Here is a 27,705-nt window from a genome sequence, read left to right on the forward strand (position 1 = left end):
AGCTGCCCCGCGGGGACTCGAGGGGTTTTGGGAGAGGGAGGCAGTCTGCTGTTCCCAAGCGGGCAGCAGCAGAGATGCATTTACATCAGTGAAGAGGAGGGAAAGCCGCTCTCTTTCTGGAGCCCGAATCTCCATTTTCTTTATTAATTAGGGAATTGAAACATTTCATTACATATTGAGCTGCTTCCATCAGCCTACGTTATAATGGCAGCCTTTTCCCTGCCGCTGCTGGCCTTGCTCTGACAAAACACAGATTTCTTGTCAGCAGCAGGGAGAGGGGAGAGACACACACACGGCGAGGTTTCTTTCCCACAAACGAGACAGATGTTCCGAGGACTCGTTCCTACCACAAAATTTGTTGTAATTAGCAGAGCTGTCTGTGAAGGGAAATTGTCAGCACGGTCCCACCGTTCCGTCGGTGTGCGTTTCGCCGTTATTTAGCGATAAACCGCTCCCGTGGGAGAAGCCTGCGTTCTCCCGGTTATTTCACGGTAAAGTAGAAGCGCCGTTATCTGTAGCGACTCAAGCTGCCCGCGCCTCTTCCAGGTAACGGGCTGCTGCCGAGCCAGGGCTGCCGGCTTTTCAGCGTTCTTCCCCACCGTCGGGACGGCGAGCGGAAGGGTGAAGCCGCCAGCTGACTCCTCGGGGCGCCGAGGGAGAAGATTGAACGTGCGAGCGGAGGCCCCGGGGCCACGCCACGGCCGGCCGGGTAGCCGCTCGCTCCCCCAGCCAGCAGCCAGCAGCCAGCTCGTCGTTTCTAGGCAGCTCGGGCAAGGCCGGTGTGTCATTCCGACGTGCGGGCAGCAGGATGTGCTCTGGGGAGACAACGGCGGATTAGGAGAATCCGGTTGTTCCAAGCGTCGTGAGCCAGTAGCCTCCCCCGGTTCTTTGTGGTGCTGTCGAAAAGCGAGACCCCCCGGCCGAAGCCCAAAGCTTTCAAAACCACGGGAGCGGCGGCCTCTCCCGAGCGCAGGTCTCGGTGCCTGGAAGCTCGAGACGCTCGGCTGGGGCCGGTGGGGAGGACGAGCGTCCCGGAGCTGCAAACCTTTGCTCGGCGTCTGGGCCTCCCCTTTCCCGAGGCCGTGGGGGGCGAGTTGCGGCCCAACGGACTCTCTTTGCTTTCTGGCTTGGTCGGACCTCTCGAGGGCAGCTGACGGCGGGTGCAGGTCTTGGGAAAGCACCCTCGGCAGCCCGGAACGCCGCCCTCCTGGCCCGGCTCTTCCACCTCCCTTGATCTTCCTTAGGAAGGGCTGAGCACCCGCCTCTCCCCTCTTCACTCTGCGTGACCGGCCGTGCCCCGAGCCCGGGCCGCGCGGGCAACGCCGCGGGATGAGCTCTTTTCTCTCCCTGCCCAGCCACTCCTTTCTCTCCTCTCCAGCTGAGCAAAGTGCAGGTTTCAAAAAGGGGCTTTTGGAGGAGGGCGGACTTTGCTTCCCCCAGGAATGCCGGTGTCGGCTGCAGGCTTCCCTGAGTCCAGTCACGCGCCCGCGGCTTTTAGCCCGCAGGGATTAAACCAGCGGTGAACTCGGTTTTTAACCAGTGCTGTAGCAGCAAGCCGGCTTCTGTCAGGACTCCGGGTGTTAATCCAGCCTGATGTTCTGTGCTGCTGGCTGCACAGAGGCGCGCAAGCAGGCTTTATTTTTACAGCTGAAGCAGGAAAACGTGGGAGAAACGGTTAAGGAGACTCACAGAACACCCCTCTTGCCCCCTGGGCGCAGCCAAACGATGCAGCCAGGAGCTCTCTCCCCGAAGGTCTGTGGCAGGCTGACGGCTTTACCGTCTCAGCCGGGAGAAGATGAGGCTACTCGCGGCGGGTGCAGCCGCTGGCACCCTCCTGCCTGTGCAGCAGGAGCGGTCTTTGATACCGCCTCACGTTTTTCCTCTCCCCCTCGTTTTCCACCTTTGTCTCTTTTTTCGACCCCCCCCCCCCCAGTCATTTCTGGACAGACCCAAGCGGCGTCGGAGCGGCAGCGCTGCCCCTCCCAGCTCCCCCCCTTCCTCCCCACTCGCGCCGCGCTTCGTGCGAGGTGCAGCCGCAGGGTCAGAGCACAGGAACACGCTGCCGACGACCACGATAATTTATTGTGAACGCATCAGAGCGGTACGGACGTGCAAGGAGTGAACTGCTACGCTGGGGTGTATCCGCTCCCCACGACGCACTCGGCCACGGGGCATTCGCAGGGGAAGTTCACGCAGCACCATCAATAAGTGACTCTGCCGCACATGTCACCGGCAGCACAAAGCGCTGCCCGGTGCTCTGCCTCTGCCTCATCGCCTTCCCACGCTCTCACGGCGAGGGCCGCGGGGAAAGCTGCTGCTCCTTAAAAAAGAAAAAGTGAAGCAGACACACGGAGGAAGGAAGAAGAAAAATTATCTGCAGGGCTGCCGTAGGAATCAGCAAATCATCCTGTAACACACTCAAGAGGCGTCCCTGCAATGGGAAGAGCCAGGAGGCGCGCAGGGCACGGTGCCCCGAGGCCCTAGATGACCAGGTCTGCATTTTTGGGGTGTGGGTGGTGGCCCCCGGCCGCACCCCCCGCGCTGGGGGGCTGGCGGCAGGCGGGGGCCGGCGGCGTTGCGGTCCTGGTGGAGCGGGCGCTGCAGGCGAGGAGCAGCCCGCCGGCGGCGAGGAAGGCTCCGGCAAACCACCCCAGGAACGTGGCCTCCCCAAACTCCCACCGGGGGACGATGTCGGGGACGGTGTCATCCCAGAAGTCGAGGACCGTGTCGTAGGCGACCCAGGAGACCGGCGCCAGGGTGGCCGTCCCCGCCGTGCCGAGCGCCGCTGCCCCGGCCAGCAGCAGCCGCCGCTTTAGCCCGGGTTTGCCCTCGCAGGCTCGCCAGCCCTCCAGCCCCGGGGCGGCCAGGAGGCACCCCAGCAGCCCCAGCCCGTTGGAGAGGCACATCAGGAGCCGGGAGACGCGCAGCTCGGGGGGCAGCGCCAGGAAGGAGCCGTGGGCTCGGCACTCGACCGCTCCCTCCTCCCGGGCGATGCAGACCTGCCACAGCCCCATGGTCCAGACCTCCAGCTCGTTCAGCTCCAGGTTGAGGCTCTTCCAGAGTGGCACGAACGTGGTGACGCAGGAGGAGACCCACCCGAGGAGGGCCAGCAGCATCCCCCCCGCCTGCGCCTTCATCCGCCAGCTCCCGGCCATGCTCACGCCGCCCCGCTAACCTGCGCCCCGGGCCGAGAGGAGCCGCCCTGCGCGGCGCCCACGGGCATTAACGCTGGGGGAGCAGCAGCGTCCGTCCGGCCGCCGGCCGCGTCTGCCGCCGGGCGAGCGGATTCACGCCCGCTCCCCCGACGCCGGGGTGTGGCCACGGTCATTTTCCAGCCGTTGTTGGTTTTTCCATGCCGAAAGGAAAGCGCGCCCGGCCCGGCAGGTTAAAGCCGGGTGCATCCCCACCGCGACCTTGGGCAGGGCCCCGCCGCTGCCTCGCTCCGCCTGGCGGGGTGAAGCCGAGGCACGCAAATCCGCCGAGCCGCCGGCACCCCGAAGCGAGAGCCTTGGCAGGGAGAGCGGCGGCTCCGGCCAGGGTGGGACAGGGAGGGGACCCCGAGGCAGGTTACGGGCAGCGGAGAGCCGGCGTCTGGCTCGCCTCGGGGCGGGGTTTGCTGCATCGACCCTCATTCGGTCAGTAGATAAATACGCAGAGGAGCCTTCAAGAGCCACGTCAAGGACGGGGACATCCGAGGGGGCGGGTGGCTTTGCCCGCCGCTCGTAGGTGGGCCCTGATCGCCCTGTCCTGCCCCCGGCACCTCGGCAGGGGACACGGTTCTCGCCGCTTTACTTGCACGTAGTCTGGCCTGGGAGACGATCTGCTGCAAAAAATAAATAAATAAATAAATAAATAAAAGATGGGGGAAAAGGATGGGCTGCCTCGTCAGGAAAATCCCAACTTTGTGCTGGCGCTCGGCTCCCATCCGCCCCCGCGCGTGTCCCCTCTGCGGGGTCCAGCTTCCAGATTCATCTTCCCTGGGAGATTAGTGACTAATCTCTCCTTCATCTGCCGTCTTTCTTATCAACGGGGGTATCAGGGGCCAGGCTGGTAAATTACTGAGTCCTCCTGGCGCCGGGGGTCCAGCCCCGGGGAGCGTCGGCGGGGGGGGGACCTTCGCAGGGACGGCCGAAGGGACGGTGCGAGGGAGCACAGCCTTGGAGCATGGACTGGGTGGGAGAGGGGGGGTGTTTTCCAGCCCTCGCCAACAGGCCGGGCCCCAAGAGCAGACAGGGACCATCGTCCTGAGGGCAAGAGCCGGGAAAGCCGCTGGGAAACCCCTCCTGCTCCTTCCCCCGGGCGCCGGGGCACCCGCTCCTTCCGATTAAACCATCTCGAGGTAATTGTGCCTGTCACTGAGGCAGATTAACGGGCGACCTTCTGCCGCTGGAGCAGGATTGGTGGTGGCCGCCGCGCTCCCCATCCTTCCCTCCCACCGGCCGCGGCGGCACAGCCCGGCGGAGGATTCCCGTCCGCAACCGGCAGGAAGATGCCCGGTGGCAGCCGGGGTGGAGCGGGAGCCGCGAGCCGAGGACAACGTCTGCCTGTCCGGCAGCTGGACATGAGGTGGGTCCCTCTCGCCGGGGGCGTGCGCAGGGCTGGGGGGCCGGGGGGTCAGCCCTGAGGACCCCCCGGTCCCGCCGCGGCAGTGGCAGGAGATGCTGTGGGAGCGATCTGCTGGGGATGCTCGGCGGAGGCAGAAGGCCCACGCTCGGTCCCCGTCCCCGCCGGTCGCCGCTCTCCGGGTTGCGTTTCCAGGATCGTGACCTCCCACCGCATCTCCCCGCGGGGACGCGGCCCGTCCCGAGGAGCCCGGCGGTGGGGTCGGCGCCGCTGCCGCAGGCCACCCTTCCTCCCGCACCCAGGGGCCGCCCGTTTCTGCTCGGAGCTCCTCAGAGAACCGGCAGTTTCCAGCCACGTCGCGGGTCGAGCGCGGAGCACGGCGGCGGGAGCAGACCCGGAGCTCGCCCGCCGCCGCGGCTGCTCCCCGCCGGAGCCGGACGCCTCCCTCCCCGGCCTCGGCAATGCAATTATGGCCCCTAATGGGCTTAGCCATCTGGTGCCAGCCCGTAGCCGCCCCGGCACGGCTCGCTGGCTGGCACGTGCGCTGGAGAGGGGCCGGATTCCTCCCTCCTTCTCCAAAATAACCCCCCCCCTCCCCGCTTTCTGTGCCCCGCAGCAGGGCCGTGCACCCAGCCCGGGGCTGAGCCTCCCGGCACCGCCATGGTGCTCCCCTGCGCCCGCGACGGCAGCGGCAGCGGCTGGCTGGCACCTGAGGAGCCCCGGGGCCGCAGCAACTCCATCCCCCCGGCACAGACCCCCACCGCCAAGCACATGCTGGCCTACCTGCCCCGGCCACCCACCGACACCAGCCGCTACGGCACCTTCCCCCAGAAGGTAGGGCTGGCGCCGGGGGTCGCGGGCATCCCTCGGGCGGGAGGCCGCCGGGCGGTCGTGGCCGCCGGAGCCGCTTTCTCACCGCCGGGCTCCTCCCTCTGCCCCACAGCCCGACCTCCCGGCCGCCCCCGGGGCTCTGGCGGAGGACGGCCGGCAGCACGCGATCCCCGGCGAGCCATCCCTGCCGGCGAGCCGCGGCGGCCTGGCCGCCCAGCACCGTCCCGGCGCTCTGTCCCGGTGCCCGCCGGCCGCCCCGCGGGAGGCGGGCACCCACTGGTACCCGCTGCAGGCGCTGAGCGTGCCCGGCGTCCCCAGCCCGGCGCGCGGCAAGACCCTCGCCGCCGTCCCCGCTGCGGAGGGGCTGCCGAGCCGGCGCCGCAGGCTGCTGGAGGAGGACGGCCCCACGGCGCAGGCCGGCAAGCGGCAGCGGCAGCGCTACGTGACGAAAGTGGGCAAGTGCCAGGTGAACCTGGGCAACATCCAGGAGAAGAAGCGGTTCCTCTCGGACATCTTCACCACCATCGTGGACCTCAAGTACCGCTGGTTCCTCTTCGTCTTCATGATGTGCTACATCGTCACCTGGGTGGTCTTCGGCACCGTCTACTTCTTCGACGCCTGGGTGCGGGGCGACGTCGGGCACCGGGGCGATCCCGAGTGGCAGGCCTGCATCGAGAACGTGGACGACTTCATCTCCGCCTTGCTCTTCTCGGTGGAAAGCCAGCGGACCATCGGCTACGGCTCCCGGATGGTGACGGCCAACTGCGCCGAGGGCGTCATCCTGCTGATGGCCCAGTCCATCGTCGGCTCCATGATCGACGCCCTGATGGTGGGCTGCATGTTCGTCAAGATCTCCCGGCCCAAGAAGCGGGCCCAGACCCTCATCTTCAGCAAGAACTGCGTCATCTCCCGCCGGGACGAGAAGCTCTGCCTGATGTTTCGCGTGGGGGACCTGCGGGACAGCCACATGGTGGACGCCAAGATCCGCGCCAAGCTGATCAAGTCGCGGCAGACGGCCGAGGGGGAGTTCATCCCCCTGGAGCAGTCGGAGCTGAACCTGGGCTACGACACGGGGCAGGACCGGCTCTTCCTGGTGGAGCCCCAGATCATCTGCCACGTCATCAACCGCCGCAGCCCCTTCTGGGACATGTCGGCCGAGGCGCTGCGCCGGGACCAGTTCGAAATCATCGTCATCCTCGAGGGCATCGTGGAAGCCACAGGCGAGTGGGATGGAGGGGGGGGTCGGGGTGGGGACCGGGGGGCTCCCCGGAGGTGGGCGAGCTGGAAGCCGCCGGCTCGGCAGCGCTGGGGGCGGGGGGGGTTCGCCGCGGCGGCTCAGCCGCTGTCTCGCCGCAGGGATGACGTGCCAAGCCCGCACCTCGTACACGGAGGACGAGATCCTGTGGGGGTACCGCTTCGAGCTCTGCATGTCCCTGGAGAAAGGCGCCTTCCGGGTGGACTACAGCCGCTTCGAGATGACCTTCGAGGTGCAGACGCCGGCGGCCAGCGCCAAGGAGCTGCACGAGCGGAAGGAGCCGGAGCGGCGCGAGCACGCCGTGCTCAGCCTCTACTGGGACCAGCTCCCGCCGCCCAGCGCCGCGCCGGGCACCGGCCCCGGCGAGGACGAGCCGCCGGAGCGGGGGGCTGCCCCGTGAGCCGCTGCCGGGGGGGGCTGTGGGACGGGACGGCCGGCCCTGTCCTCCGCCAGCCGAGGGTCCCGCGCCAACAGTGCCATAGCCCACCGGCCCCCGCCCCACCGCGGGGTGAGATTTTTTCAAATTTGTGCTTTCGGGATGAGGAACACAAGGGCCGGACTGCTGGTCGTTAAAGTCTCTTAATAAAATCAAAACAAAACAAAACACACAAATAAATCAGCAGTATTCCTTTGGTCTGGGCGGCACGTGGCGGGGGCAGCTCACACCCGGTAGTGGGGGGCTGGAAGCTCAAGGTGGGGGGGACAGGACCCCAGCTCCTGCACCCCGCTCCTTTGCCTCCCCAATATCAGAGCATCTGCCCCCTGCACCAGCGGGACCCGGCGTGGGGGGCTCTGACCCCACAAATCACCCAGCTCCACCCCCCGCCCACCCGACACCCCCAAACTGCCCCCCAGTCCCACACATCGCCCCAGGACCCCCCCCCCCCCCATACGAAAATATTGCACCTGGCCAGCACTGCCTGAGGAAAGAGGCTGGGACACAGATTAATGGAGTTAAATTAATAAAATGAAATGAAATTAATGATATTAATAGAATTAAAGTACTAGTGTCGGGCGGGCCAGTAGCTGTTCCTGCAGAGGGGGTGCCCCAGCTGCATGGGGGGCACCTGGGGAGGGGGGGTCTCCCACACTCCAGCCCCTCCACCCCCCACCCCCGCCACAGTGGGGTGTGACTCATCCCTCCCACCCACGCCACTAATTACTAATCACAGCAATCACAGTTCTGCCCGGGTGTGGCTGTGTCAGTGTCCCGGGGGGGTGCGGAGGGGCTCGGCGCGGGGTTGGATTGCGGGGGGGGGGGACACCCTTATCCCCCCAGCAGCCCCGCTCCCCCCTCCCAGTGCCGCGCTGGGCAAGCGACAACGAAATCCCTTTGGGTTCCTTGGCTGCTGCGCGCGTCCTTTGCTTTATTGTCATTATTAAAGGTGCTCTTTGGCTCGACCCAGGTGTTCCCGTTTAGGTCATTTTTTTTTTTCAACCTGCCCCCCCCCCCCCCGTTACCCCGCTGAGGAGGGGAGCGGCCGGGCGGGCACCGGGGGCCAGGGCACCCCACCACTGCGGGTGTATGCAGCTGGATATGTTTAGATAGATAGATATACACACACAAACACGTATGTGCATGCATATATATGTATATGCATGTATGTCTATAGATATTAAAATAAACCACCACCACCAAGAAAAAAAACAAAACAAAACAAAACAACATCCAAAAAAAAAAAAAACCTAAACCAAAAACCACTGAAAACCAACAAAGTTACTGCAGTGATCTGGGCTGAAGAGCCCTAGAACAGCAGTTTCTGTGGGGCCCGGGCCCCGGGTGCAAAGCCACGCACTCATGCGGAGCCCAGGCACCAGTTTGTGCCCCAGTTGTGTAAAAAGGGGGGTTTTTTTGTTGTTTTTGTTTTGGTTTTTTTTTTGGGGGGGGGGGGGGGGGAAGCAGGGTGTGTGTGCGTGTGTAATAATTCCACAGATCCTGAGCTTGCTGCAGCCCGGGATGCCGGCTGCCCCCCCACTGCCCCCTCAGCCCACACGTGCACCCCCCCCACCCCCCCCAGGGCTCATTAGCCCAAATTTTGCCACAGACACCTCCCCCCCCCCCCCCCCCCCAGGCCCCACTGCTGGCTGTGCGGGGGGGGGGATGTGTTTGCGAGCACACGCACATGTATATAAAGCTGTTTTCTCACATATAGATCTACAGCTAGAATTGCACCCACATTCACAAAATTAAAAAAAACAAAAACAACCTGTTTTACTATCGTTATGCAGCTGCAAACAGGTGTTTGCATTATGCAAATGACGCGCGCGCCATCAGGCATATCAATTATATAATAATTAGCTGTTTGCCTATCGATTAGCCGATTTGCATATTGAGATGAAGATTTGCATATTTATTGGGTGATTTGCATATCGGCCGCCCGCTCGCGGCACTCGCTCCTCCGCGCCGCCAGGGGGCGCTGCCGCCCGCCCCGCGCCCGGGGCCGTTCTTCAGCCGCTCCCGCCTCCTCGCCCCCCCGGCTTCCGGCGCGGGGCGGTGACGTCTGCGGCGGAGCGCCGCGCTGACGGGGACCGCCGGGCCCGGGAACCGGTGAGCGCTGGGACGGGCCTTCGCCCGCCCCTCCCCGAGCGGGCCGCGCCGCCGCCGCGCCCGGGGCCCTGTGTGTGCGCCGGGGCGGGCCCTGACGGCGCCTCTCCCCGCAGCCCAGCCCCGGCCCCCGCATGGCGCGGCGCTGAGGGGCGATGACCGACCAGGAGAACAACAACAGCATCTCCAGCAACCCCTTCGCCGCCCTCTTCGGCTCCGTCGCCGCCGCCAAGCACTTCGCCGCCGTGCAGAAGCAGCAGCAGCTACGGCAGCTGGCAGGTGGGCGGCCGCGGGCCCGGCGGCGGGGCCGGGGCTCACCCCCCGCCCGGGCGCTGACGGGCTCTCGTTCGGCAGGCGACGAGGCCTCGGTCAGCCAGGATGACTCCGACAACAGCGTCTCCGAGAGCCTGGACGACTGCGACTACTCGGTGGCGGAGATCAGCCGCTCCTTCCGCTCGCAGCGGGAGCTCTGCGAGCAGCTCAACATCAACCACATGATCCAGAGGATCTTCCTCATCACCCTCGACAACAGTGAGCGCTGGGAGCGCGGCTGGGGGGCCGCTGCCGGCTGGGGGGGCTCGGCTGCACCCGGCAGAGCCGCCCGGGTCCCTCGGGAAGCAGAGGGGGGAGCAGGGGGAGGGGGAGTGCGCCTCAGTTCCGCCACCGCCTTCTCCCCCGCGGTTTTGGGGTGAAACGGGCGGCTCCGTGCCTTCCGCAGGCGACCCCAGCATGAAGAGCGGGAACGGCATCCCGGCGCGCTGTGTCTACCTGGAAGAAATGGCCGCGGACCTGGACGACCAGGACTGGCTGGACATGGACAACGTCGAGCAGGTAGGGCCGCCGGCCTCGCCTGCGCCGGCGACAGGGGTTCAGTTTATTTCCTCAGGGTGCGTCCTGAGTGCTCTCCATTCGCCCCAGCCGAGCACGGAGCTGCCGGTGGTGGCTTGGCTGGAAACGGCCACGGGGGTTTCGGGGTGCGGTTCAGAATTCACTGCTGGGAGCTCCCCTGCCTGAGGGCTGAGGGAGTTTGCTGCCCCGCAGACTGGCTGGGGCTGGGGAGGGGTACCCGTTCGGCTTGGCTGGGGTGGGAAGGGGGGACTTGTGTCCGGTTGCGGGAGGCAGGCGCTGCTGGCTGTGGGGCACCTGCCAGGCAAAACTGTAATCCGCGTTCCTGTGCGCCCTCAGCTGCTTCTGCAGACGCGGCGGTCGTTCCTGTCAGTTTTTTTCCAGCGAAAATAACTTCTGTTGGGCTTGCAGTTGCTCTTTAAGGGGACTGGAGATTTGGCTTAGCCAAGGAGCAAGCCTGTGAGGGTTCTCAGTCTAGCGCTCCACTACCTCACGGAGAGCTGGAGAGAGCTCTTCCGAGCACAGATAATTCAGCCAGCAGTGACATGGGGCTTCTTTTTGCAGAGGGATCGTGTCTCTGCCGGGGTGGTTTCACTTTCCTTCTGTCTTTGCTGGTGCCTAGGCCCTGTTCACCCGCTTGCTGCTGCAGGAGCCTGGAAACCACCTGATTTACATGACCTCTGCCAGCACACAGAACCTCTCCGCCGACCGGGACGCGGGGGAGAGACAGATTCTGCGCTACCTCTACGCCTGTTTCCAGAGGGCGAGAGAAGAGGTGGGCAGGAGCTTCTGAGAAGGAAGGCAGCTTTATCACCCAGTTCTCTGGTTGGAGGTGACCGAGCAGGGGTTTTACCGGCCTGAGGCGAATGCCGAGGCCCTGACTCTGTCTCCTTCTCCTTGCGCAGATAACCAAGGTCCCGGAGAACCTGCTGCCCTTTGCCGTGCGCTGCCGGAACCTGACCGTGTCCAACACTCGCACCGTCCTCCTCACCCCAGAGATTTACGTCAACCAGAACGTGTACGAGCAGCTGGTGGACCTGCTGCTGGAGGCGCTGAGAGGGGCGCGTAAGTCTGGCCGGGTCGAGCCGCTGGCTGCCTGCCGCGAGGCCGCCCTTCGCGTTTTGGCTTGCGGGAGGAGCGCCGCAGGGGCGGGTGAAGCTTTGGCTCCCCTCGTTGCTAAAAGGGAGGGCTGCGTTTCGATCTCTAGCGCGTGTACACGCACTGAGGGTTGGCCGCTTGGAACGTCCTAACAGCCTTGCTTCCCCCCGCTAGACTTTGAAGACACGACCGAGTTTCTGGAGGAGGTCATAGAAGCCTTAACGATGGACGAGGAGGTGCGGACGTTCGGGGAGGTCATGGTGCCCGTGTTTGATATCCTCTTGGGCAGAATCAAGGACCTGGACCTCTGCCAGATCCTGCTGTACACGTACCTCGATGTGCTGCTCTACTTCACGAAGCAGAAGGACATCGCAAAGGTGGGCGTCGTGCCCTGACCAAGAGCACGTTTATAGCACCCGGTGTGTTGAGGTCAAACCAACGTACGGTGCGGTAGCACCTTGCGTGTGTGCTTTTGGCCGTCTCCTCCTTTCTGGTAGCCTGTCCCAAACCCCTAAGTACAGTTTCCATCTTCTACTGGGATTTTACACAACTGTCAGCGTGTCCCTCTGCGCTCCTTAGGTTTTTGCAGGCTACATCCAGCCCAAGGATCCCAGCAATGGACAGATGTACCAGAAGACTTTGCTAGGTGCCATTCTAAACATCTCCTGCTTGTTGAAGACCCCTGGCGTAGTGGAGAACCATGGCTATTTCCTGAATCCCTCCCGATCCAGCCCGCAAGAGATCAAAGTGCAAGAATCCAACATCCATCAGGTGGGCTGAAGCGTGGCTACTTCCCCGGGTGCTTCAGTGGCCTCTCGTTGCCTGCGGGTTGAAGACACGATGTCAGATCCCCCACTAGCTCCTTAATGATCTGGCTCGTGACCAAGCGAGTCACAAAACCGCTTTGGATTCCCAGCTGTAACACGTGAACGGTTTTGCCCCCTTCCTTGGGTTGTTGCAACCCAAGGCCTCGTGTCAAGCGAGTCGTGTTTTCTCAAGGTAGTTGTCTGAGCTTTGGGAAAAGGTCGGACGGTTCTTCCGGAACACGTACCGGCACCACAACTTGAGGTGCTGCGTGAAGGTAATTTACCTTAGGCGCTGTAATCACTGGGAAATGGTTCTCGGTACCTGCCCGGTAATTAAAATGCTAATGGGCTCCTCGGCAAAAACCGTAAGTGACAGGCAACATCCTCTCTCATTATGAAAGTCAGTAGCTTCCTCGGGGGAACAGTGCTGGGAATGTTTCAGTGAGTAAGGACGCAAGGTATAAATGCAGGAGTAGACGTGGGCACAGAAGGGGTCACGGAGAGGGGTTTTCCCAGTCACACGTTCTTCCAGGGTCGTCGTCGCTGATTGAGGCACCCTGGCCATGATTTACTTGAAAGGCAGGACGTGGTCTGGAGCTGGGAGGGCTCCGAGAGCATTAACGACTGGAGGGGCAAGAGAGCAATCCCCCCTGCTGACTCCCTCAACCGCGTTCTGTTCCCCGTAATAGTTCATGGCCCAGTTCCACGAGAAGATCTACCAGATGCTGAAGAACTTGTTGCAGCTGTCTCCAGAGACGAAGCACAGGATTCTCTCCTGGCTGGGAAACTGCCTCCATGCGAACGCAGGCCGCACCAAAATCTGGGCTAACCAGATGCCAGAGATCTTCTTCCAGATGTATGCCTCAGATGCCTTCTTCCTCAACTTGGGAGCTGCCCTCCTGAAGCTGTGCCAGCCCTTCTGCAAACCAAAATCTCCACGGCTGCTAACCTTCAACCCTACTTACTGTGCCCTGAAGGAGCTGAACGAGGAGGAGAGGAGGAGTAAGAACGTACACATGAAAGGTATGCCCATACCTCGGGGGAGCAAGGGAATGAGAAGGGGGGGGATCCCTTCAGGGTCCTTCCCTCTCCCAGTAGTGCCCCCTCGACCGGTGCCAGTAAAGGGAGAGTTAGGGGCCTGACCACAGAGGGGCAAGGGGAGAGCTGAATACGAATCCACCGCGGCACGGCATCACCAGCAGTTGTTCTGTGTCTTCAGCAGGGGCCCTCCTGAGCCCTCTCCTCACCAACGCTGCTGGGTAGGACTTGACGCAGAGACGCTTTTCGTTCCAGGTTTGGAAAAAGAAACGTGTTTGATACCTGCTCTGAGCGAGCAAGAGCCGGAGTTTGCAAACAGCTACAACCTGGTGACGGAAAACCTGGTCCTCACGCAGTACACCCTTCACTTGGGATTTCACAGGTAACTGCTCTCAGATCGCCCCCAGTGCTGTTTTCCACCCGCATAAATTTTGAGTGAACGCTCAGAAGACGGAGTAGTACGAGTACCTTTCGCTGCGCGTTTTGACTGGCGTTTGAGCCTCAGGCTGACTGGTTTGGGAAAGAAACTTTGCTCACTGCTGCTGACGTTCAACACTAACAGTCTTACAGGCTCCACGTTATTTATAGAACCGTAACAGCCAGGTGCTGGGTGTTTGCGGGCCGCTCGGCTCCCCTCTCTCCTCCAGGGAAAGGGCTGCTGGCACCTCGCTTCTCTGCTAGGAAGCGTCTCGGCGGCACAGCGCCTGCCCGCTGCGAGCTCTCCCCACTGCCCCAGTAAACAGATTGTATGCGAAGCGGGAGTGCGAGGTGGTTGTCCCTTTTCAGGAAAGGATTTTTCTGGACACCAAAAAGCACTATTTTTCTCAGCTTCCCTCTGCAAATCGTTGCCTGGATACTGTGAGGTCACCGCCGATCCAAGCGCTGTCCTCTTCTGGTTTATTCTCTAAATATAGAAATCAACAAAAAAAAGTTACGCAAGTGCCTTGTTGCTGGGAAACCGAAAATGTCACCTTGCAGGCGTGTCTCGGGCTCGCCGGATCCCTGAGGTCTCACCTAAGGGGTTCGTGGCCGTGCCGGCTCGCTGGCCGCGCCCCTGCAGAGGCCTTTGCTGCAGTCATCAGTTCTCCAAACTGCTGCGCAGGCCGCTGCGGTTCCTCAGCAGGGTCTGGTGTCCTCCCAAGCCCTGGCTTGTGTTTCCCTTAACGGCCTCCCGTCGCTAGCACCCCAGCCAGATGAACTGCAGGAAACGGTTCGAGTTAGATTGCGCCCAGCACTCTCCCACAAGCAGGATAGAAGCGTGTGCTAGCTTCTGCATTGCTTGGGCAGTCTGTATGTCTCGTCTCATCTCCTCCTTGCCTTGTTTTCTGGGTAGGTTGCACGACCAGATGGTAAAGATAAACCAAAGCCTTCACCGCCTGCAAGTGGCGTGGCGAGAAGCTCAGCAGAGCTCCAGCCCGGCTGCTGATAGCCTCAGGGAGCAGTTCGAGCGCCTGATGACCATCTATCTTTCCACCAAGACGGCGATGACGGAGCCGCAGATGCTCCAGAACTGCCTGAACCTGCAGGTGTCCATGGCGGTTCTGCTGGTGCAGCTGGCCGTGGGAAACCACGGGACGGAGCCGCTGGAGCTGAGCTTCCCGCTGCCGGCGGTGGAAACCAGCGCGTTGGCCTACGTGCCAGGTGAAGCCGCTTGTCCTGCTGGCCTGGCCTGCTGCGGCTGCGGTAGCTACGCGTACGGGGCGCTCTTCCTTAAGATGTTGGTAGCACCTGGGCTTCCTCTTGACGGAGATGCCAGAAGGAGGACGTGCCAGCTCCCGAAAGAGAGGTTCCAGAGCACGTAGGGAAGGGTAGGGCGGGTCAGCCACAACTTCACACTGTCAGCAGCTGCAGAGAAAGCTGGGACCTCCGAGTTCACCGGACAGGCTATAGCTCTGGTACCGTCTGGGAGAGCTGCCTGAGGAAGCCCGTTTCCGTCCAGGGAAGGACACGGTGCTACAACCGGTGCCATCTCTCGTGGTGCAGAACGTTCTCTGTGAAGGGGGTCGCTCTTAAAACGTGGGGCTTTTTGAGGGGGCTTGCTTCAAGTATTGATGCTGCCGACCTTTTGAGGATCCCACTCACAGCCTAGTTGCAAAGTTTTGCCAAACACCATATTGATTTCCTGTTCTCTTTCTGCACAAAATCCTCCGTGTGGTTTCTGTTGTCTAGAGATCCCCTTCCCCCGGGGTTTTTTGTGTAAGGCTGTGTACAATCAGCAGACAGCTGCTGGGTTTCACCCCAGAAGTGACCTGACTTCAGAGAGAGGTGAAGTGAATCCTGGGCGTTGTTACTTTCAGCAGGCCAGGCGTCCTTCGTGACTGCAGTTTTCCGATACAGCTAGATAGTTCCAGAAACTTTAATTGCATTTGGGTTGATGAGGGGAGAGTAGATGGGAGGCTACAGCAGGGCAAAAGGGGCTGCCCGAGGAGGAACTCATGTACGGTCTCTGTTTGCAGAATTCTTTGCCGATAATTTGGGCGACTTCTTCATTTTCCTGAGGCGTTTTGCTGATGACATCTTGGAGACTTCCGCCGATTCTCTGGAGCACATCCTTCACTTCGTTACTGTTTTCATGGGTGATGTGGAGAGGTATGTACGGCCGCAGGTGTGAGCCCTGGGTGCTTGTCTGTAGAGCACCCGGAGGCGACCGAGCGAGCGCAGATTGTCAGCGGAGTCTTGAGGCTCGGTTTATACAGCTGTGAGCGGGTAGATCTTTTTGGAAAAGCTGAAATCTGCTCCCAGGAGGCACAGCAAACAAGGTCCTGCCTGAAGGACGCAGGCTTCGCGTGAGGAACAAGGGGGATTTAGTGTCTAAACGCTCGTTCAGTCATATTACGCAGGAGCCTCGTCAGCTACAGCCATGTTGGTACTTGTTCAAGGAAGCTGTTGGGATTGATCTGTTTGGAGTATCTCGATGAAGTCTGCTACGGTAACTGAACGCTGAGCAACACTGAGTAGTTTAATCGATCTTCCTGACAGGACGTGGCCACAAACGCTACGTTTCTGCTGCTCGTTTGTTTGTACTCGTGTGTGCAAATACCGCGAACTCCCGGCAGCAGGAGCAGATGGGGAGTGGTAGGCAGCTCTCGCCGTTGCTGTCCCTGGGGTGGCCCCGGGAGGCGGAGGCTGTAGTTCTTCCTGGCAGTACCCTACGGTGTGACCGTGGGCAGGTGGTTTGGCGTCTGCCCCACACGCGCGGCAGAGGAGAGTTAACGCCCTCGCCTCGGTGATCCGTACTGGGCGGCGGGCTGGGCGGGCAAAGCGCCTCGGACTCGCCGCATCGGTGGGGAGCAGGTCACTGGGCGGTGAGGAAAGAGCTGGGCTGGCAAGTCAGTGTTGCTGGGGAGGTACAGCTGGAGGGAGGCAACAGCTGTGGTGTTCCCACACCCTCGGGTGCCTCTGCTTGAGATTCAGCTGCGGGTATTGAGTGCCTGCCTTCGGCCCCTGGCTCTGGGATTGAGAGCGAGCCTCTGGACACCAGTGTTAGCTTTACCGATGGTCTGGGATAACCGGGTGCTCCTGCACGGAGGGGCGCAGCTGCTGGAGTGTTTCCCGAGCAGCTTCTTCCCACCCCATCATCAGCTTGGCCCTCAGGCCATCCTAGACTTGCTTTGTTGTGTTCTCTTGCAGGATGAAAAATCCTCATCTGCGAGCCAAGCTGGCAGAAGTGTTGGAAGCTGTGATGCCTCACTTAGATCAGGCCCAGAACCCGCTCGTCTCGAGCGTGTTTCATCGCAAGCGAGTGTTCTGCTCTTACCAAAACGCTGCCCATCTTGCTGAGGCGCTTATCAAAGTCTTTGTAGATATCGAGTTTACCGGTAAGTGTGAAAAGGGGGCAGTTGTCTTCCTTCTGAAACATCTACTGGGGGAAGGGCTCCGAGGTTTGAAGCACATCGGTGAAAACAAACGAATCTATCTGCGCTTTGTTGAGCTGCTCAGCTGTGTGAGGCAAGTGGCATTCCAGGCAAGCACGGCTTTTTCCAGACTTCTGGCTTGTCCATAACTGTCTCTCTCAAAAGGATAACCTCTGGAGCTCAAGATTTTCCGCTCGGCAGCGTTTATAGCGCTCTAATGTGGGATCAGTTGTGCCGCTGTGAAATCGGTGGCAGATTTCACTGGCCTGTAGGGCAGCAGGGTTTTTATTTCAAAGGGTGGAAAGGAATTAGCAGCCCCTGCCTCTGCCCACCGCCTGCGTGAAGTGCTCTTACTCTCGCTTATGTCTAGGTGACCCACACCAGTTCGAGCAGAAGTTTAACTACCGCCGTCCCATGTATCCCATCCTGAGGTACATGTGGGGCACAGATTCGTACCGGCAGAGCATAAAGGTGAGGCGAGAGGCGTGCGTGTAAGCGAGCGCGTGGGGCCGCGTCCTCTGTGGCGACTGCGCCGCGGCATCCGCCGTTCTCTCGGTCCGTGCAGGCTCTGGCTGATTACGCCTCGGAGAACCTGGAGGCCATGAACCCCCCTCTCTTCTTGCGCTTCCTTAATTTGCTCATGAACGATGCCATTTTCCTGTTGGATGAAGCCATACAGGTAGGGCTGAGCGCGCGTGCTGCCGACGCCACGTGAGGAGCAGTTCTCCCTCCCCTGAGGATGGCCGGGTGCGATACCGACCTCCTCCCCCTGGAACAGTATTGGCTTGCTCCGCTCCGATGAATCTGCGCGGGCCATGCTTATAGGAAACGATTCTAGGCTGGTGTGGCCAGTGCCCTGGGAGAAGAAGGGGTGAAGGCAGGGGGGTGACGGGGTCTGGGGCCCTGCACGCAGGGCACTCTTCCCTCCCTCTAGTCTCGGACAGCAGGCTGGAACAAAGAGGAGCAAAAGGGCTTTTTTCAGATCTAGCGCGAGACGCGCTGGAGGAGTTGTGAGGAAATCTGCCTGTTGCTGATCGGGGTGCAGCCAGGTTTTAAGCAACTTCTGTGGGTTTTGATTATCCAATCCCTGTGGCCTTTCTGCAGGTGCTTTAATCCAACAAAGTCCTCTTGTCTCTAGGTGGTTCTCATTTGGGTTTCACAAGGCAAGTTCCAGGTGAACTCTAGTCCCTGGTGTGTGATGACTGTCCCTCCGCACCTTTCAGAGCTGCTGGTTGCTGCTTGAAAGGGCTTTTGGCGGGAGCTTTTACCTGCCGTAGAGCTGGTTGTCAGGAGGCCGGCAGATAAGACGGCTGATGTGGATGTTGCCCATCTAGTTGGGACCCTTTATGGGTTTTCTACAGTTTGCCGTCCAAACAAACGTTCCGTGCTTTCTGAAACGCGTGTGGTTGCGAGAGGCCTTTTCCAGCATCCTCTTGTACCTTTCGTGGCCTGAATTGGCCTCTGTCAGCCCAGAGCAGCGCAGAACGGGTCTGGCTTAGCCATCATTGCCCTGCCTGTCCTCCCAGACACTCTCCTGCCATGTCTTTGCAGTACCTCAGTAAGATTAAAGTTCAGCAGATCGAGAAGGACCGTGGCGAATGGGACGGCCTGTCCCAGGAGGCTCGCCGCGAGAAGGAGTCGAGCCTGCAGATGTTTGGTCAGCTGGCACGGTTCCACAACATCATGTCCAATGAAACCATTGGCACTCTGGCCTTCCTGACCTCAGGTAGGGACAGCAGCCCCTCCTGCCCGCCGGGACCTGGGGAAGGGCCCTGCCGGGGAGTGACCTTGGTTTCAGGGTGGTTGGAGCGGGATGGGACGGCTGTAGAGCTCAGGGAAGTGTTGGTTTCTGTTCCAGAGATTAAGTCCCTGTTTGTGCATCCTTTCCTTGCCGAGCGCATCATCTCCATGCTCAACTATTTTCTGCAACACCTGGTTGGCCCTAAAATGGGAGCTCTGAAAGTCAAGGATTTCAGCGAGTTTGACTTCAAGCCGCAGCAGCTTGTGTCTGACATCTGTACCATCTACCTAAACCTCGGGTAGGTGACAAGGGAGAGCTGGCCTGTGGGGGGGCGGGAGCCATCCCGGGGACATCCTGGCTTGCAGAGCCCTGTGGGACCCCTCTGTCGCGGGGTGGGAGCCTCCCCTCTGGGGGAACGGTGCTAGCCGAATGGCTCCGCGTGCTTTCCGCAGTCCTCGGTGGGCCTTTTGGAAGTGTGCTGTGCTCTTGTGTAGCAATTTTAATGTAAACTACCCGGGGAAGCCAGCTGCAGCCCAGCAAGAGGGGATGGCAGTTACATTCATACCGTGGGTCGCTCTGGAGAGGACCTGGGAGAAATGCTTCGTTACAGTCCAGCTTTTCTCTAGCTTTGAGTTCTTCGCTGCGGTAATGCAGCTGTTGTGGGGACTGTGTTTTGCAGCCCGATAAATGTGAATTCTTAAATCTTTGCTCTCTCTTAACTTGCGGTTCAGGGATGAGGAAAACTTCTGTGCCACAGTGCCCAAGGACGGACGCTCCTATTCACCGACACTCTTTGCCCAGACTGTTCGGGTTCTGAAGAAAATCAACAAGCCCGGCAACATGATAGTGTCTTTCAGTAACCTGGCTGAGAGGATCAAGGTAAGAGCCGGGGTGAGGTTCAGCTCACAAAAAAGTGTGGGACCGGTTCACGGCATCCTTTTCCACCGGTATCGCTGCGTCTCTGTGGTGGAGCTGGCTTTCTGGGAGCGGGGCTTCCTCTGAGGCTCGGGTGGGGCAGCTGGTGGCGGGGGGGCTCCCCGCCAGCGCAGCCCTGTAAACGGTTTAGCTTACACGTTGGGAGCGAACCTGGTTTTGCACAAACTGGGAGACCGGGTCTCTAAAAGCCGCCTGTGCCCACCAGTCTCTTGCAGACCGCCAGCAGCAGGAGGAGGAGACGTACGCGGATGCCTGCGATGAATTCCTGGATCCGATCATGAGCACTCTGATGTCAGACCCCGTGGTGCTGCCCTCCTCCCGCGTCACTGTGGACCGTTCGACTATCGCCCGGCACCTCCTCAGGTACGCGGCACAGGCCTCCCACCTTCCTGCTTTCCGGGGATCTGCTTCCCTTATCCCAGGGCTCTTCCTGGCCCGCCTGCCTCTATTTCTAGTGCTGGGACTGTGCAAACCACCCCCTCGATGCTCTGTCTTTCAGTGACCAGACGGATCCTTTCAATCGGAGCCCCCTCACTATGGACCAGATCAGACCAAACACAGAGCTTAAAGAGAAGATCCAGCGGTGGCTTGCGGAGAGGAAAAAGCAGAAGGAGGAGCTGGAGGATACGCTGGACTGAAACCAGGGCTCTCATCCCTAGATCTACAATCAGTGGCGAGATCACTGCCTCGCAGGGGGCGCGGCTGGAGCTCCACTCTGCCTGTGCAACTCGCCGCCTTCAGCAAGACCGCCCTTAGGCCATTGCCACCCCCCTCCACGGTCTCTCCTAGGACTTCCTCTCCCCTCTTCTGTCTTTACCTTTCAAGACTTACTCTTTAATACCAAGACTTTCCACTGCACCACAGCTTTGAGCCTCCGCGGGGGCAGGAGACCCCAGCCTCTGGGGCCGTGGCCCTCTACTTTCCCAGCGACACCAAAAACCTCCCTCTGTTCTGTTACTGTGTTTAAACTCTGTAATCGTAGGTTGGAGGTGAGAGCGCTGCCTCTGCGGCTGCTCCCCGGGTTGCGGTGACTCCGACCACACCGGTTGCGTGGTGGAGTTTCTTCCCTGAGGGATGGTGGGGAACGGAGGGGCGTTGGAAATTAAACATAGAGATGATCTTACAGCTGGTGGTTGGAGGTGTCGCAGCTCCCGTCCAAAATTGTGTCCGTCGTCACCCCCCCGTGGTGCGGGGGGCGGCGCCGCGAGTGGGTCCGTCCTCGGGGTTCGAACCCGCGGATGCGGCGCGGCGCGGGGTCCTGGCGGCGGGGCTGCCCGCGGCGGGCGCCTGCAGGGCGGGGCGGGCGGTCAGGCGGCGCGCGGGCAGCCGCGGGGTCCTGGCGGCGGCGGCGGCGGGGGTGACTTTCAGCACCGGGCCCCGCAACATGGCGCAGGCGGCGCAGAGGCTGGTGCAGCGCATCGCCGCCCGCGGGCCGCAGCTCCTCAGCGGTGAGAGCGGGGGGGAACGGCGGGGAGCGGGGGCGGGGGGGGGGTCTGCGGCTGCCAAAACGCCTGCCCGTCCTCTCTTCCCCGCAGCCGCCGTGGCCTACTCGAAGCCGCGCCTCGCCACGTTCTGGTACTACGCCAAGGTGGAGCTGGCCCCGCCGACCCCCGCCGAGATCCCCCGCGCCATCGACGGCATGAAAGCGGTGGTCAGGAGCTTCCAGAGCGGCCGGCTGGCGCAGCTCACCGTCAAGGTAGCGGTGGGGCAGGGTTGGAGGCCTCCGGTTGTGCGAAGGCGGCGCTCCGGGGACGGGCAGCCGCGGTAGGCCGGCAGCTCAGGCTGGAAATTAAAGCGTTTCCCGCGGCGGTGCTGTAACAAACCGGCTTTTGGAAGGGCGGTTAAGAAGCCTCCAGTGCCAGCCGGCGCCGTACTGAACGCCTCGGAACCATCTGGGCGATGTCGCCTGTGGAGGGGCGACCGATCGTGATCAACCCTACGTGGTGCGTTTGGGTTCGGGCTTAAGCTCTGGCTTTGCAGGCCGGTTCACGGCTTGGCTGGTCGTATGTGGAGCTGGACTACAGGGAGCGAGGAAGGAGTCTGTCGCGGGAGCCAGTGGTCTAACCGGTGGCTTTTTTTTTTTTCCCCCCTCAGGAAGCCCTGAGGAACGGTCTGGTGGCCACGGAGGTGCTGATGTGGTTTTACATCGGGGAGATCATAGGCAAGGGCGGCCTGATCGGGTACAACGTCTGAAGACTAACACTGTCTTCAGGGCTAAGTTTGTAATGGGGTCTGTGACAATAAAGCCAGGAACTGATGTCGAGCTGTTGTGGTCTTTTGTGGCGGCCGCGGCACCAGCCTGTCCCTGACCCGCTCGCGCTGCCGGCGCTGGAGCTGGGCTCCTCGGAGGGGTGGCTGCCCCGGGGACGGTCCCCTGAGATAGCCCCAAAGCTGGCTCAGTGACACCGCTGCTGCTCATCGCGCCTGGGCTCGCTCTCTGGACAACGGCCGTGCCTCGGCGGTGGCGCTGGGGAAGGCGCGAGAGCCCCAGGTGCAAACTGAGAGCGCCAGTGCTTTCATTTGTTTCTGAAGGTAGTTTCTCATCAGCCAGCGGGGACCAAAAAGAAGTGCCAGCACTTTATTTACACTATCAAAAGCTATCTGTCACGGCTTATGCCATAGGGTACGTAGCACTATTCCATATGGTTCTGCCAGTTTGGGGTACGACTTGCGGAGTGGAAGCCCCAGAAGGTAAGCAGAGCTTTACTGTCCATGTCGTCTTAGCCCTCCACGGGCTGGAGGTGTAAGCTGCCTGCAAATCCACAGGTTTGCTCGTTTGTCAACCAGCTTTTGTAGAGGTGTATACAAAAACCTGGCACGTCCCATGCACTTTAACATGTTTTCAGAAAATGTTTTGTACAAGGAGTTCTCAGAAGCTGGCAGACCCATTAAGTAGGACTTAACTGTTCTTCTTGTCTTAGAAGATGGTTCCCAGTCAGTATCAGCTTTCTGTTCATACCGGTGTCATAGCGGCTGCTGCTTCGCTCCTCTGGGCCTTGCGTTCAGCTCCCTGCTGAACTCACAGCCCCCCAGCTTGGCTGACCCAAACTTCTCTGGGGCGGCTGTAGCAGTAGCACGGCGATTTCTCCTCCCCCTGCAGCAGAGCTGACCTTCCCAACGCTTCATCCCAGCAAGAAGCCTCTTGGACTCCTGATGGGTAGCGCAGGTGAGCTCACACACTTCATATTTGGTGACCAGAAGGTCATTGGTGACAGCAAGGGAAAGCTTTTATTTTTTTTTTTTTTTTCTTTTTGTTTGTTTGTTAAAAAGAATGGTTCCTGACCCAGCAGCTGTGGGTCACGGGTCACCTCCACAGGATAAATGGGGAAACCGAGGCTCGATGAACTCGCTGGCTTCCGCAGGTAAGTGTGCGACAAGGGCAGCAACGAGACCCCCGCCCAGGCCCGGTGTCCTGCATTCTCTTTTCCCCACACGCCTGACGAGGAGAGGGCGATTTCTGCCTGGCGTGGCCCAGCACCAGCCGTGCTGGGAAACCTCTTTCCTTCCTGGGACTTGCTGGGTGCTCCTGCTGCTTCCTTTGCTGCTGAGGACTGGGCGACTTCTCACTCCCCTCGGAGGAGGTGACGCTTTCTCGCAAAGGCCACTGGCACATCTAACCGTGGCCCGACACCCTGGCTGAGCACACGCACCCAGGAGGGTGAACGACAGCCCCGAAAACCGCCCCTCCCCGGGAGCTCTTCGCTCCTGTCTTCGCAGACCCGGCACCCAGCAGATAGACACCAGCGAGGGAAGCCGGCTGGGCCCCTCAGAGCGGGGCTGCTGCCCATCTTCCTTAATAAGAGACAGGTCCTGCGCAGCACTGCAGCGTGCTCTTGACTTGCAGGAGGTTTCTGGACCTGAGGGGGCTGTCCGGCTCACGTCGGCGGGAGGATTGAACTTGACTAGCAAAGCGCGGGAGAGCGTGGAAACGCTCTGCTCCCAAGAGGGGCAGAAACCACCTGGTTTTAGCTTTCCTCCGTGGAAGCCTGCAGGAGCAGCCACCCTGGCCCTGCTTCCCCCAGCAGCACCGCGAGGGTGAAATAAGCAGGAGTGGCTTCTGTGAACCCCGTGGGCTCCGGGAGCTTTTCCATCCTCTTAACTGTCACAGATACTGCTCTATGAGGGGCCAGCAGCCTTCCTCACCTCCCGCTCGCTTTCTCCCGTGGGCTGACGATCTTTAAAGGCAACAGGTATTTTATAAAACCCTTCTTTGGGCGGGGGACCACAACCCAAACTCGGCGCTGGAAGCGTTTCCTGGGGGAAGGGAGCGGGCGTGTGTCAGATGTTAACCCTGTTTGCGCGGCGTAGCACCGCGGGGGGAGCTGCCGGCCCGGTGCCATCGCCGTTACCTTCTTCCCGGAGATGGCGCCGCGCCGGGACCGTGACCGGGCCGAGGAGGCGATGGGGGGAGCGGAGACGGGGCGGCCCGGGGGCAGCGGGGGGCCCGGCCCGGCCCGGGGGCAGCGGGGGGCCCGGCCCGGCCGCTCCCGCCTCGGCTCCGGCCTGAGGGCGCTGGCGGGGCGGCCGACGCCGTATGCGCGGTCCCGGGCGCCGGCGGCTCGCGCTGCCGCCCGGCATCGCCGCCGCGGTTATGCGAGCCGCTTGCGGCGCCCTTATGCGGAAACCAGGTTGCGGGGCCCGCTCGCCGGGTGCCCCGCGCCTGCATGGTCCTCCGAGCTATGAGGAGCCGCGGGGGCGGGAAGCTGCGCTATCCAGGACGGGGGGCCGCACCGGGGCTCGGGCCCGGGGCCCTGCATATCGCCCAGCGTTATGCCGGGCCAGCACCCGCCGCGCATGGCTTACCCAGGTGCCGGGGCGGCGAGATGGCGGGGCCCCGCAACCTGCATGGCGCCCGCCGTTATGCAGGACCTCCGCGGGCCGGCGAAGCGATATCCAGGGCGCGGGGCGCGGCCCGGCCCCGCTCTCTGGCTCGTCGCCTCACAGTAAAGATGGCGCACAGCGGTCGGTGGCGCTTCCCTGCCCGGCCCGGCAGCGGCGGCTGGGGCCGCCGGGGGCTGGGGGGGTCCCGGCTGCGAGTGCCGGCCGTGCGGAGCCTGCGGGCCGCCGAGCCGGCGGCGGCGGCGCCGGCGGCGGGCGAGGGGGAGCGCGGCGGCCCGTGCTCCGGCGGGGCGGCGGGAAGCGGGGGAGGCGGGGCAGCGCCGGGCTCCGGCGGCTCCGGGGGCCCCGCGGCCGGGGTGGGACCCGGCTTCGACGCGGCGCTCCAAGTCTCGGCCGCCATCGGCATCAACCTGCGGCGGTTCCGCGCGGCCTGCGGCGCCGAGGCGGGCAGCGGCGAGGTGAGGAGGGGCGGCGGGGCGGGGGGGGGGGGGGGGGGGGGACGGGGACGGCGGCGGCGGCGGGGAGGGAGGGAGGGAGGGCGCGGCGCGGCCCGCGGGTCGCAGCATCCCCCCCGCGCCGCGCCGCGCCGCTCCGCCCCGGCGGGCGGCACACCCCCTGCCCGCACACCCCTTCTCCCGCGCCCGCCCGGACACACCTACCGCGCCCGCGGGGCCCGCGCCGCCGCTCCCGCTCCCCGCACAAAGGGCGCGCCCCGCCGTCGGCGGGAACCGGGGGGCGGAGGGAGGGAGGGAGGGAGGGGGGGGGTACCGGCCGCCCGCCCGCCGCCCCCGCGGGCCCTCCCCGCGCACGCCGCTCGCCGCCGGGGTGTCCTCCCCGCCGCCGCCTCCATTATCCTCCTCCCGCGGCTCCCGCGCCCGCCGCGGCGGGGAGGAGCGGGCTCCCCGCCACCGGGAGGTAGGATGGGGCGGGGGGGCGGCGGCTCCTCTCCCCGCGGGAACGGGGAGGGGGCGGGGGGGGGGGTGTCTCGTTTCTCCCCGGGGCGGAGGATGCTTTGCGGGGTAACGCGTCCTTCTCCGGGAGCCGGGCGGTCGGTACCGGGGGGTCGGCCCCTCCTGCGTGCCCCGCGGCGGGGGCCGGGCCCGGCCCTCCTCCCCTCCGCCTCCCGGGGCAGCGGGGCCCGCTGGCAGCACCCGCAGCATCACCTCGCTTTTTTTTTTTTTTTTCGGTTGTTTATTTTTGTTGTTGGTTGGTTGGGTGGGTTTTTTTTCTTTTTTTTGGGGGGGGGGTTTGGTTTTGGGTGGTTGGTTTTTTTATTTTTTTTTGAGTTGCTCTTCTTCCTGCCTTCATTTTTTTTTTTTTTTTTTTTTTTTTAAAAAAGCCTTTCTAAGGCAGCCGGAGCAAGAGTCTGACAACAACCCACCTATTGACAGAACAGGGAAGACATGATGGGGGTGTGTTACTTACTACAAGCTGCAGCGTTCCTTTCCCCTGATTCTTGTTTTGCATCACTTGTTAGCTGCGTCCTTGCGCCGGCAAGAAAATTCCCCTGATCCTTAGTAGCAGGAGTGCTTTATTGTTTTTTTTTTGAAAGGCCAGTTCTGTCTCCTCTACAGACAGGTTGTCAGCTGCAGAGTGGGTGAGCGTATCTTTGTCTATATTTTGCCTGTCTAAAGAGCAGTTGCTTTGCTTTTCCATCACTGGCTATGCCAGAGTTTATTAAAACACACCTGAAAATACAGTCTTCTTGTGTTTGTCCGGCCTGGTTTGGGTGTTTTCTGTTGGGTGCCATGAAGCGGAGCTAGTCGCTCGCAGTTGAGCTACAAGAGTAATTCCTGGGCTTCGGAGTTACAGCTCCAGCAGGCTGCGGTGGCAGGGAGGAAGGGGGTCGTCTCTGCACACACACAGCTCATCGGGGAAAGGCGTTTGACCTCACCGGTACAGCACTTGGGGTTTTAGCCCGAACTGCCTGCCAGCATCCCTTTAATTTTAATACCAGTATCTTAAATGCTGTGGTTTAGGATTCCTGTACGTTTCTCTGTTTCAAATAGACCAGGGTCAATGGAATTTACCGGGTCTACTTGGAAGAAGTTACTATCTCACAAGCCCTAGTTCAGTATCAGAAATGACTGAGATCTGGCTAGCCAGCCTGACCACAGAATTAACAACTTGGGAAGTTTTGCGGGGAGGCGGGGGGGGGGGGAGTCAAGTTGCTTTGTTTCTTTTATTTTTTTCTAAGATGACATTGGGTTGGTTGGTTGGTTGGTTTGTTTTTTTAATTCCAATTGTCTTAAAGTATATTTTTGCATCTCAAAAAACCTCTAAAATGTCTTTGAAAGATCTTTGCGAGTCTGGCCTTTAGGGCATCTTTGCTTTGAAATAAGATAGCTTCAGTATGTTCTTGATGCAGGCAGATGATGAAGATGGGGTCTCCCGGATCTTCAGAGTTTTAGGTCTTACATTGCTTTTCTGTTTAGCTACTAAAAAATTCTGTCTAATAGCATTGCACACAGTGGAAAGTAACAATAAAAGTTCCCAGTGGCCTAGTGTCTGTAGGCTGAGCTTCACCTGACCGCTCGTGAGCAGGGAAGGGGTAGACCCCGGATGCTCTCCCTCACTCTAAATTTGCAGCACGTGCTAGCGTTCTTGGGAGCGCTTGGAGAGCAGGCACTCTCAAGTACTTAGATTTAGGTAACTGACTGTGTTGGTTTCCTTCCTTTGGTGATGCTCAAGACGCAAATCCTTTTAGCAGCGAAGGACCTAGTTCTCCTGACCGGTGACTTGCTCTGCATGCATTATAGTCATAGTGAAGATCACGCCGCCACCGCCGGTCACCAGAAGCTGTAGGACAAGCTCTTCTCTCCTGTGGTACGAGTACGGGCTGGGAGTGGGGGGTGTGAAAAGAGCACTAGCACATCTAGGAAATCAGCATGTGGGTGCCACCCCCAGTCTCTTTAGAGGAGAGGTGTTGGTGTTGAAACGGTGAAGTTCTGGTGCCCGTGTGGTACCCTGCTTTGGGTGGAGATGTTCTTCTAGATGGGAGCTTCCGGCAGATCCCTGCTTGATAGGGCTCGCCATGTCCTTTGAATAACTGCTTGGTGCTTGCAGCGTTGTCTTCCACAAGGCTGAGGGTCTTCCCTGAACCAAGCCAGTTACGGTCTTCCGCTGAGTTGGCACTCTGCATTGGGAATAAACTCTGAGTTGTTGCTTTGAGTTCAGGAGCCCATGGCAGTCAGGGGAAGAAGCTGTGTTATCTTTTTATGTATGACTTCTGCTCTGCCTGCTGATTGTTTTGACCTCTCGCTGCCTCGTGGTGTTCACTTGTGTAAGTACCTGTCGAAATTGTGCGTTAGCATCAAAATTTGACATCACAAAAAAGTCAAAGTCCAGAGCAA

General features: G+C 61.1%; 5 protein-coding genes across 7 annotated transcripts in view; 4 read left to right on the forward strand and 1 right to left on the reverse strand.

Annotated features, from left to right (window-relative positions):
- Nucleotides 1-2,062: 2,062 nt before the first annotated feature.
- Nucleotides 2,063-5,494, reverse strand: CLDN25 (claudin 25). Its single transcript, XM_042800423.1, has 2 exons — nucleotides 5,347-5,494; nucleotides 2,063-3,823 (listed from the first exon to the last, which is right to left on the reverse strand). The coding sequence occupies exon 2, from the start codon at nucleotides 3,153-3,155 to the stop codon at nucleotides 2,481-2,483; it is 675 nt and encodes a 224-aa protein (XP_042656357.1). The 5' UTR covers nucleotides 3,156-3,823; nucleotides 5,347-5,494; the 3' UTR covers nucleotides 2,063-2,480.
- Nucleotides 4,141-7,261, forward strand: LOC116962179 (G protein-activated inward rectifier potassium channel 4-like). Of its 2 annotated transcripts, none has more exons than XM_042800421.1 (4): nucleotides 4,141-4,566; nucleotides 5,180-5,397; nucleotides 5,507-6,614; nucleotides 6,751-7,261. In XM_042800421.1, exons 2-4 carry the CDS (start codon nucleotides 5,224-5,226, stop codon nucleotides 7,047-7,049), a joined length of 1,581 nt encoding a protein of 526 aa, XP_042656355.1. In that variant the 5' UTR covers nucleotides 4,141-4,566; nucleotides 5,180-5,223; the 3' UTR covers nucleotides 7,050-7,261. The 2 variants fall into 2 exon arrangements, with proteins under 2 accessions (XP_042656355.1, XP_042656356.1); XM_042800422.1 differs by having other exon boundaries at nucleotides 5,183-5,397.
- A 1,855-nt stretch (nucleotides 7,262-9,116) lies between these two features.
- Nucleotides 9,117-20,636, forward strand: UBE4A (ubiquitination factor E4A). Of its 2 annotated transcripts, XM_042800594.1 has the most exons (20): nucleotides 9,117-9,197; nucleotides 9,311-9,473; nucleotides 9,549-9,725; nucleotides 9,913-10,025; nucleotides 10,663-10,815; nucleotides 10,946-11,105; nucleotides 11,313-11,515; nucleotides 11,718-11,909; nucleotides 12,634-12,967; nucleotides 13,238-13,364; nucleotides 14,316-14,623; nucleotides 15,439-15,571; nucleotides 16,613-16,800; nucleotides 17,207-17,307; nucleotides 17,402-17,515; nucleotides 18,388-18,562; nucleotides 18,695-18,875; nucleotides 19,309-19,456; nucleotides 19,719-19,876; nucleotides 20,013-20,636. In XM_042800594.1, exons 2-20 carry the CDS (start codon nucleotides 9,350-9,352, stop codon nucleotides 20,149-20,151), a joined length of 3,228 nt encoding a protein of 1,075 aa, XP_042656528.1. In that variant the 5' UTR covers nucleotides 9,117-9,197; nucleotides 9,311-9,349; the 3' UTR covers nucleotides 20,152-20,636. The 2 variants fall into 2 exon arrangements, with proteins under 2 accessions (XP_042656528.1, XP_042656529.1); XM_042800595.1 differs by having other exon boundaries at nucleotides 9,143-9,473.
- Nucleotides 20,637-20,851: 215 nt separating this feature from the next.
- On the forward strand, nucleotides 20,852-21,770 carry ATP5MG (ATP synthase membrane subunit g). The gene is made up of 3 exons (XM_042800596.1): nucleotides 20,852-20,961; nucleotides 21,049-21,209; nucleotides 21,608-21,770. The coding sequence occupies exons 1-3, from the start codon at nucleotides 20,898-20,900 to the stop codon at nucleotides 21,704-21,706; spliced, it is 324 nt and encodes a 107-aa protein (XP_042656530.1). The 5' UTR covers nucleotides 20,852-20,897; the 3' UTR covers nucleotides 21,707-21,770.
- Nucleotides 21,771-21,846: 76 nt separating this feature from the next.
- The window catches only part of KMT2A (lysine methyltransferase 2A), a 48,200-nt gene continuing 42,341 nt past the window's right edge, over nucleotides 21,847-27,705 (forward strand). Inside the window, exon 1 of the mRNA XM_042800593.1 lies at nucleotides 21,847-24,810. Coding sequence (XP_042656527.1) covers nucleotides 24,178-24,810 — 633 coding nt within the window. The 5' untranslated portion in view covers nucleotides 21,847-24,177. The remainder of the gene's footprint in view (nucleotides 24,811-27,705) is intronic.

The sequence above is a fragment of the Tyto alba genome, unplaced genomic scaffold (assembly GCF_018691265.1).
Source record: "Tyto alba isolate M040663 unplaced genomic scaffold, T.alba_DEE_v4.0 Super-Scaffold_32, whole genome shotgun sequence".
NCBI lineage: Eukaryota > Metazoa > Chordata > Aves > Strigiformes > Tytonidae > Tyto > Tyto alba.

What these genes read in the sequence shown, in the direction of transcription:
- CLDN25 (XM_042800423.1), bottom strand. Translation starts at nt 3,155, where the DNA reads ATGGCCGGGAGCTGGCGGATGAAGGCGCAGGCGGGGGGGATGCTGCTG.
- LOC116962179 (XM_042800421.1), top strand. Translation starts at nt 5,224, where the DNA reads ATGGTGCTCCCCTGCGCCCGCGACGGCAGCGGCAGCGGCTGGCTGGCA. An exon ending in ACGGCACCTTCCCCCAGAAG is followed by an intron (nt 5,398 to 5,506) that starts GTAGGGCTGGCG and finishes TCTGCCCCACAG; the next exon opens with CCCGACCTCCCGGCCGCCCC. An exon ending in GGGCATCGTGGAAGCCACAG is followed by an intron (nt 6,615 to 6,750) that starts GCGAGTGGGATG and finishes GTCTCGCCGCAG; the next exon opens with GGATGACGTGCCAAGCCCGC.
- ATP5MG (XM_042800596.1), top strand. Translation starts at nt 20,898, where the DNA reads ATGGCGCAGGCGGCGCAGAGGCTGGTGCAGCGCATCGCCGCCCGCGGG. An exon ending in CGGGCCGCAGCTCCTCAGCG is followed by an intron (nt 20,962 to 21,048) that starts GTGAGAGCGGGG and finishes TCTTCCCCGCAG; the next exon opens with CCGCCGTGGCCTACTCGAAG. An exon ending in TGGCGCAGCTCACCGTCAAG is followed by an intron (nt 21,210 to 21,607) that starts GTAGCGGTGGGG and finishes TTCCCCCCTCAG; the next exon opens with GAAGCCCTGAGGAACGGTCT.
- UBE4A (XM_042800594.1), top strand. Translation starts at nt 9,350, where the DNA reads ATGACCGACCAGGAGAACAACAACAGCATCTCCAGCAACCCCTTCGCC. An exon ending in ACATGGACAACGTCGAGCAG is followed by an intron (nt 10,026 to 10,662) that starts GTAGGGCCGCCG and finishes GCTGGTGCCTAG; the next exon opens with GCCCTGTTCACCCGCTTGCT. An exon ending in TGTAGATATCGAGTTTACCG is followed by an intron (nt 16,801 to 17,206) that starts GTAAGTGTGAAA and finishes GCTTATGTCTAG; the next exon opens with GTGACCCACACCAGTTCGAG.